This window comes from Muntiacus reevesi, chromosome 14 (assembly GCF_963930625.1).
Source record: "Muntiacus reevesi chromosome 14, mMunRee1.1, whole genome shotgun sequence".
Taxonomy (NCBI): domain Eukaryota; kingdom Metazoa; phylum Chordata; class Mammalia; order Artiodactyla; family Cervidae; genus Muntiacus; species Muntiacus reevesi.
The window spans coordinates 57,957,411-57,966,627 of record NC_089262.1 but is presented as its reverse complement, the minus strand read 5'-3'; the positions used below and the strand labels follow the sequence as shown (position 1 = coordinate 57,966,627).

Here is a 9,217-nt window from a genome sequence, read left to right as displayed (position 1 = left end):
TTAAGGGTGAGATTAAACCGTCTGGAGAGTTTTCTTCGCAAGGTTACCATTCCCTTCCTTCCCTGTTTTTGAAAAAGTTTGGCACTGGATGAAGGAGACTTGTGTCCTATGCCCAATGATACATGGTAGACAGTGCATGTTAGGAAACATTGAAATACAGAAGAAACAATGAAATTCAGTTATTTTAATTTTTATATAAATTATGTAAATAGTTTCCAGAAAGTTATCTAAAATATTCCACTGTACAACATATAAAAATGGTATCTGAGAAGCTACAGACCAGAGAGAAACTGTGAATAAGGCACAAAGTTTATTTACACTCATAATTGCATCCTAAGCTGTTTTATAATTCTTATTTACAGCCCACAGAGTTGTGTTCTGAATTATTCCTTCACATTTTCTGGTATTTGGTATAACGTTCACACGCATTTCATACACACTGACCTCCTTTCCCAACACCACTCACAAGATTAAATAAATATTAGAGGAAGAAACAGATTATTTCAAGATTTGAGCTTCTATTTACTTCAATATAACAGTGCTGAAATACCAGGAGAAGAATTAACAAACTAATTCACCTGAAGTCTATTATCACCGTTCAAGTACCTCTGAATAACATGAGTATGAATCTGTCAGTTAACAATCTCATGGGCAGGCTGCTTTCTATGTCCCATCGCTCTCATAGTCTTCTATTATCATGTCGTCTTCTTCCTCGTCTCCCTGGGCTGAAAAGGGCTGAGGCTGGCTGGCCGGCAGTTCATTCCCACTATTCTGACTCAAAGGAAGAGACCAGGTCTCAGGTTCAGCGCTTTGAGTGGGTTCACCCAGTGCTTCCTCTGCAGACTGCCCTCCAGTAAGCTGGGCTTCATCTCCGCTGTCCGCCTCTATCATTCCATTCTCCCTGTCCGTCAGGGCTTCCATTTTCAACCTGCCAGGTTCATAACACAGGCACTAATAATCATCAAAGGAGAGGATTCCTTTAAATTACATCAGGAGTTTGAAGATTATAAAGCCATCTCCCATAGTCTCTCATTTACCTTTCTGTGCTTTTTAACCAGGCGCTCCAGTTTATTTAACAATATAAACAAAACGAAAAGGTAAATGACAAACAATAAATCATTACAACTTATAACACAAGTTAATTAATATCTTTAGTAAACAGTTCTTATGAAAAGAAAAAATTAAATGAAATAAATAAAAAAACAGATATAAAACATGAACAGAGCGCTTACGGAGAAGAAAGGTTACTAAATAAATTGCTCAACCTAATCTGTAATTTTAAAATGGAAATTAACATTGTCATCTTTCAAACTGGAAAAGACCTTTTAAGATAATAAAACCCAGTGGTGGAAAGCGTTAGGAGAAAAGAACATGCTGAAACACTGTTAGTGGGCATTAAGATTGGAAAAATATTCTTGGAAGCAATCTGGCAACATAGAGCAAAGGTGTATATCCAATGATCCAGCAATTCATCACAGGATTCATCCTACATAAATAGTATTTGATATACATGATGATTTAGCTTCAAGGAAGGGTTTAACAATAAAAGCTGGAAACAAGCTAAATGTATTAATACAAAATGAGGTGTAGGTTCAATTAAAGGAAACTATGCAGCTATTAAATAGAAATATTAAATATCAAGTGTAAGTATCAGAATATTCAACATTATCAATATAAATCAAAGATAATGTTAAATATGGTCACTGTAAGTGAAAGACAGCAGTACCAGTCACTGTGATAAGTAGCACCGACACATCCTGCCTCCCAGTTCAGATCGAGTACTTGAACCAATAATAAAAGAGTGACTCTCGTTCTTTTAATTACATCTTAGGAGGAAAAAGACAACAGAAGACAAGTGTCTTCCTTTGATTTTGGTGTCATAATCTTGGAGGGAAAGGAGCCAGTGAGAATAGTTGGTCCTTCTTTGATCAAGAGAGAAGTGAGGAAAAAAGGGAAGTTTATAAAAGGTCTGAGCCCTGATCATCCACTGGGATGATGCTCTAAAATCCATCCATCATTATCTTTCTGTAAAAGGAAAGATGCGCTTCCCATAGCTAAGTCACTGTACAGAAGAAACCATTAAACAAAGGCCTTTATTGAATCTATGAAGGTAGAGGGAAAAAAATCCCAGACAAGCAAGTTTTCCATTTGGGACCAAGAATAGGAGAACTAGAGAGAACTAGAGAACTATTACCCCATAGGTGCCATTTCTGTCATTTACCTTTATCCTTAAAACCAGGAATGCAAGTACTTTTTAAACCTTTTCTAGAATGCCTGAATGCATAATTTGATCTCACAGATAACCCAAGTAGAAATGAACTACAAGCACTGTGTTAATCACTGACATTAGCCTAGAAGCTATTTTGCAACAGAATGAACGGTATAGATGGAGATTTATCCCTATATTTATATATTTTTTCACTTGTCTGAATTTTCAATGATAAAGAAATAAAAAGTTCCTGACCATCATACACTCCAAATATATGCTGCTGCTGTTGCTGCTAAGTCACTTCAGTCGTGTCCAACCCTGTGCGACCCCATAGACGGCAGCCCACCAGGCTCCCCCGTCCCTGGGATTCTCCAGGCAAGAATGGTGGAGTGGGTTGCCATTTCTTTCTCCAGTGCATGAAAGTGAAAATATATGCTAAGAACACGTTAAGCAAAAGGGTTTTCAGTTATGCAAAATTTGCTGAACTCAAGGATTTTAAAGATTCCACTGCCTTTGTAATCCGATGATTCTATTTAACCCGATTCTGAGCTGGTGAAAAATGCTGTTAAATGTAATAAATATAATAGATGGGTCTATGATGTGATCATATAGTTTTTGATCACTGGTACAACATGTATTTCTTAACCTTTACAGATTACTGACTGTATAATGAATAAATAGATAAAGTATTTGGTGGTTATTTAGGTAATAGCTCTTTGAAAATGAAAATGATCAGCTTACCTTCCAAAGTGTCGCTTTAGAGGAAGTCTTCCAATATCTTGGATAAAAGAAATCTGAGCTAAAACAGAAAATTTTAAAAGGTTTTAAATAGACATTTCTCCAAAGAAGAAGGGCCAAAAAGCACATGAAAAAATGCTTAAAGTCACAAATAGTTAGGAAAATGCAAACCAAAACCATGAGACACCCCTTAAGATGACTATTAACAAAAAAACTCATAAAACAACAAGGTGACAAGGATGTGAACAGAGCTGTAGGAATATAAAATGGTGTAACTGCTGTGGAAAACGGGAGTAACTATATGATCTAGCAATTCCACTTCTGGTTATACATCCAAGGAAGAAAGAAACTGAAAGCAAGGTCTTGAAGAAATATCTGTACACCCATTTTTATAACAGCACCATTATTGGTAATAGTCAAAAAGTGGAAGCAACTTGTGTCCATCAAAGGTGAATGGATAAACAAAATGTGGTAAATATATATACAATGTCATATTATCCAGCTTCAAAAAGGAAGGAAATTCTGACACATGCTATAATGTGGATAAACCCTGATGACATGCTAAGTGCAATAAGCCAGTCATAAAAAGACAAATATGGTATGACTGCACTAAAGTGGGGTACCGAGGGTGGTCAAATTCATAGACAGAGAGTAGGCAGTGTTTTCAGGGGGTAGCATGCAGGGTGGAAGGGTGGTGGTTAGTGTTTAATGTGGTTAGTCTCAATTTTTCAAGATGAAAAATTGGAGATTGGCTGCCCAACAGAGTAAATAGACTTAAGACTACTGAAAAGTGAAAGTCGCTCAATCCTGTCCAACTCTTTGTGACCCCATGGACTATACAGTCCATGGAATTCTCCAGACCAGAATACTGGAGTGGGTAGCCTGTCCCTTCTCCAGGGGATCTTTATACTTAAAAATAGTTTAAAATGGTGCTTCCCTCCACCTGCCAATGCAGGAGACGGGTTTGATCCCTGGTCCAGGACGATCATACATGCCGTGGAACAACTAAGCTGGTGTGCTACAATTACTGACCCTGTGCTCTAGACCCGGGAGCTGCAGCTACTGAAGCCTGAACACTCTAGAGACTGCTCCACAACAAGAGAAGCCGCTGCAATGAGAAGCTTGCGCACCGCAACTAGAGAGTAGCCCCCGCTTGCCACAGCTAGAGAAAGGCCTGTGCAGATACAGAGACCCAGCACAGCCAAATAAACAAATAAAATGGTTTAAGATGGTAAATGTTATGTTACGAAGAAACATTTACTCAAGAAAATCTAACAGCAAAGAGTCTCACATTTGAGTCATGATCTGCTCTTTCCCTTCCTCAGCTTGGGAGACACTTCACTCCAGGTGAATGCAGCCAAGAACACAGAGCTTCCCCTAGTGATTGTGGCCAGCCAAGAGTCTGGGGCTCCCTTTCTCCACCCAGCCCCGAGCAAAGGATGGAGGCTGTACCCCAGAGCACAGCAGTGCAAGAATACTGCCTCCTCTTTGAACTGCAATCACCCTCACCCCAACTCATCTGTAGGGCAGAATGTCCACAGTGGGAGAGCCCAAGCCAAGATCATCAGCGGCTCCCTTCAACTGAGCACACACCCAAAACAGTGGCTCAAGAGATTTTGCCCAGAGGCATTCTGTATGAAAAGGGAGCTCTGAAGCTCTACCCAAAGGAACCGGCTTTATAAGAAACAGAATGTTGGGAAGTTCAAGCCAAGGGGCCCTCTTGAAACCAATAGCTCCTCTTAATTAAGACTAACAAGCTGAGCAAAAGCTGGCGAGTTTACCAGAAAAGAACTAGGAAAGAGACAAGTAAGAAGAGCCTCCCTGGGGTCAGAACAAACCTGACACTGGCTTCAAGGTCTACACCTGCCCACATTTAACTGGATCAAACTGTAGAATAATTTATGCCCCTTGACACTACTGAAAACAATGGCGCAATCTGCCAGTAATGTGAAACGGAACAGGTGAGTGTGCTATCAAGTAACGCAGACAATTTAACAACAATAAGGGAGAGACAGCTACAAAGAGCCCTCCTAAAACCACTGTCATTTCATGGTGATTGTGGGCATGTCCAAAGCTGAGCACTGAGGAGACAGAAGCTTCATACTGTAGGGGAAACAGACTTCATCAATAGTTTAGTTTAATCACTAAACAATTAACCAACAACAGTAAAAACAAGCCCCAGAGAGTGGAGGTGACTCAGTTCCCAGAGGAGCTACAATATATTACCCAAATTAGCCCAGTTTTCAACAAAACATTGTTGAGATGATGCAAAGAAAGAAGAAAATGTGATCCATACACAGGAGAAGGGTAGGTAACAGAAACTCTGAGAGGAACCAGACATTACACTCAACAGAACAAGACTTCATAGATAGGAGCCATTATAAAGATTTTCAAAGAACAAAAGGAAACCTTACTTAAAGAAGTAATGAGAGCTATAACGACAATGCTTCATAAAACAGGGAATACCAATAAAGAGAACTGTGTTAGTCACTCAATTACATCCGACTCTTTGTGATACCATAGGCTGTATCTCGCCAGGACCCTCTGTCCGTGGAATTCTCTAGGCAAGAATATTAGAGTGGGTTGCTATTCCCTTCTCCAGGGGACCTCCCGACCCAGGGATTGAACCCAGGTCTCCCCCACTGCAGGCAGATTCTTGACCATCTGAGCCACCAGGGAAGCCCTTAATACAGAAGGAAACTGCAAAAAGAACCAAATGGAAATCTGGACTTGAAAAGTACAATAATCAAAATGAAAAATCCATTAGAGGGGTTCAACAGTAAATTTGAACAGGGAGAAGAAACAATCTGTAACCTTGAACACAGACTGACAGAGATTATGCAATGAAAGAGAAAACAGAATGCTTTTTTTTAAGCCTTCCAATAAACACTAATGGAGGACTAGAAAAGAGGATGGAGAGAAAGAAGAAGAAACATAAAGTGATAATGTCTGAAATAACATAGTAAATAAAATGAAAGAAATGGGATAAAATTTGATGAATAAAAAGAAAAAAATTGATGAATAAAAAGAAAAACCAAAACATCCTATTTTTGACTACATTTTATGAAACTTCTAAAGTTTGCAAATCAAACTCTATGAGAGCTCTTGGACACTTACCTTTTTAAAAATCCAACATACAACACCATTAGGATTTTCAAATATAGCTTTTTGATATGGAAAACTTGAGTTGTGATCCTGGAATCTGAACTTATAACTAGTGGATATAATGATTCTCCAGATGATTCCAGCGGGAGTAATCCAAACCAATACTTCTCAAACATCTGCATAAGAATCACCTGGAGAATCTCATTAAAATGCAGATCAATTCAGCAGGTCGTGACTGAGGCCTGAGATTCTGCATTTTTCTCAAGCTTCCAGGTGATGCTAATGTCTTGTCCAAGGGGACTCTTATTAAATCAAACCAATTCACTGTCGCACAGCTGGGAGTGGGACAAAGAATGTGGCCAGCTGTGCCAACATGAGTTGGTGGCAACCGGGCTGGAGCTGAAGGAACAGCCTGCATGGTTAGGAGACAGGTTACAGACAAAGGAATCAAGTAAATATATTTAGCAAAGTGGGAGACGGGTCCATATCCACTAAAGGAACCAGAATTCCTGGAGATTTCTAAGTCCAAAAATAGGATGATTTTTTTGCAGCAAAGTATGAAATAATTCTGGAACATTTTGTATCAGAAACTACTCTAAGAGTAAAGGCACAGGGTCACCCTAAAGCAGCCTGCATTGGCCAAATTGGAACCAAAATAAATAAAGACAGTGAGAAACAACAGCTGACAAAATAAGAATCCAGACTCCATACTAATATAAACAAACGGGGAAGAGAGTGAAGCGATACCTTACAGCAGAATTTACTAACAGGAATATAGAAGGAATAATGCCATTAGAAAATCATGACTTGCCAACTATCACAGATTCAGGAAATAATTATCAAAAGATGCTATGACTAGTGGGTGAAATTTGAATGAGAAACAGGATATTTACATAGTCTCAAAGTGTCTCCTCAAGAAACACTTAATAACTTTACATTAGAGAACCTCAGAGATAATTATCTCACAAAATAATTAAAGTTAACTTCACCAGGATGGTATAAATAGACACGGTGTTCTCTGGATGTGATACACTGAGAACAATGCATCACTTCTGTGGTATTCCTGACAAAAATACATACCCTGTATCCACTCAAAGATAGATAAACCCAAATCCTCAGATAAACCAAAACTGAGGGACAGTTCATTTTGTAACAATCAAAAATGTAATGGACAGGGACCTCCCTGGTGGGCGACTGGTTAAGAATCTGCCTTCCAATGCAGAGGTCACACGTTTGATCCCTGGTCAAGAACTAGGACCCTACATACCACAGAATAACTAAGTTCACGCGCACAACTACAGAAGCCCATGTGCTTCAACTACTGAGTCTGCGTGCTCTAGAGCCAACGCTCCGCAGCCAGAAGCCAGAGCGCCCAAGAGAAGGCCGTGAGCCGCAACTAGAGAAGCCCTTGGTGCCACAAGCAGAGAAAAGCCTGCAGGCTGCAAGGAAGTCCCAATGCAGCAAAAAAAAAAAAAAGACATAATGGACAAAGAAACAACAAGGTGCCATTCTAAATCAAGGAGACTAAAGAGATAGCAACTGAATAGCTAAGTGAATCATCTGATCTTGCACTGAATTTCTGGACAAGAAAGAGAACAAGTTTTAGTTGTTATTTTGCAAAGGGCATTATTAGGACAATTGGCAAAATTTGAATGGGGTCTATAAATTATAAATGGAGTCTAATAATTAAACTATGAATTAGCAGTAATGTATCAAAGTTAATTTCCTGATTTTGATGTATATATTGTGGTGATGTAGGAGAATATCCTTGGTTTCAGGAAGTACATGCTTAAGTGTTTAAGAATAATGGGCATCATGTCTGTACTTTCCTCAAACATGGTTCGGAAAAAATACATATGTTTGTGTACATATGTGTATACAAAGAAAAAAAGGCAAATATGGTAAAAATGAAACACTGAGGAATCTTGGTGAAGGATATACAAGAATTTCCTTCGTACCATTCTTGTAATTTCTAAGTTTAAAAGCTAACGCAATCTGGGAATTCCCTGGCGATGCAGTAGTTAGGACTTCAAATTTTCACTGCTAAAGGCCCAGGTCCAATCCCTGGTCAGGGAACTATGATCCCATAAGCCACACAGCACAGCCAAATAAATAAAGACGAGTATAATCTAAAATTAATAGGCCAGCATAGGGAACTCTCTGGATTCTGACTCACAGATTAAACACACACACTATTCAAAAGTCATCTCACTTCTGCCTATAAATATACAGTATTTAAAATTTTTAAGTATCAATATTCTTAAAAGATGAAACTCTTGTATGTAGGTAGACATCTACTCAATAATCCTCTCCTCTGACCACTCATAAGACAAATACTATCTCTGAAATTTATGAGAAGTTTTGGGACTTCCTAGCAGTCTAGTGGTTTTAGAAGGCAGTCTAGATTCTGCCTTCCAACACAGGGGGTGTGGGTTCATTTCTTGATCAGGGAACTAAGGTGCTACATACCACGGGATGTGGCCAAACAATAAAAAGAAATAAAACTTAAGAGAAGGTTGATGAGTTATGTAGTAGATTATATTTTCAATATTACACAAATTCTCTGTTCTACCTTGAAGGTCAGCTTCACAGACATGTGACCTAAGACTGTTAAGGAAATATGGCCCATACATGTTGAAAAAGAGAAACAACTGATGGAAAATGGGTCCTCTTCAAAACAGGCAGACCTCAGGGGACACCTGTCGGGCAGGTGGGTGTCGCGGGTTTGGCTGCACCGAGTCTGCAGCGTGCGGGCTTTCTCCAGCTGCAGCGGGTGGGCTCAGCGGCTTCACAGCCTGTGAGATCGTTGAGCCCACGTCCCCTGCATCGGAAGGTGGATTCTTAACCACTGGACCACCGGAGAGTTCTCTTGCTTTTTTTAAAAGCATTATTTATAACTTCAAAATCAGGAAAAACAATGTAAATATACTATTAATGGACACTATTTGTAATACTGAATCAACCAAAATTACCAATAAGATTGAATGAGTTAGATCTGAATGTACTTTAGCATTGCTGCTATTACAGACTAAATGTTTCTGTCACCTCAAACTCATATTTTGAAATCCTAACCCCTTTAGGAGATGGGGCCTTAGGAGGTTGTTAGGTCATGAGGGTAGAGCCCTCATGAATGGGATTAGTGCCTTTTTATAAGAGCCCCAGAGA

The 9,217-nt window shown here is 39.2% G+C and overlaps 1 protein-coding gene across 3 annotated transcripts in view; it reads right to left on the bottom strand.

Moving 5' to 3' along the window:
* Window positions 1-193: 193 nt before the first annotated feature.
* RAD17 (RAD17 checkpoint clamp loader component) overlaps window positions 194-9,217 on the bottom strand; it is a 34,383-nt gene continuing 25,359 nt past the window's right edge. For all 3 annotated transcript variants that reach the window (XM_065905770.1, XM_065905769.1, XM_065905771.1), the window contains 2 exons: window positions 2,951-3,008; window positions 194-928 (listed from right to left, as the gene is read on the bottom strand). In XM_065905770.1, coding sequence (XP_065761842.1) covers window positions 664-928; window positions 2,951-3,008 — 323 coding nt within the window. In that variant the 3' untranslated portion in view covers window positions 194-663. The remainder of the gene's footprint in view (window positions 929-2,950; window positions 3,009-9,217) is intronic.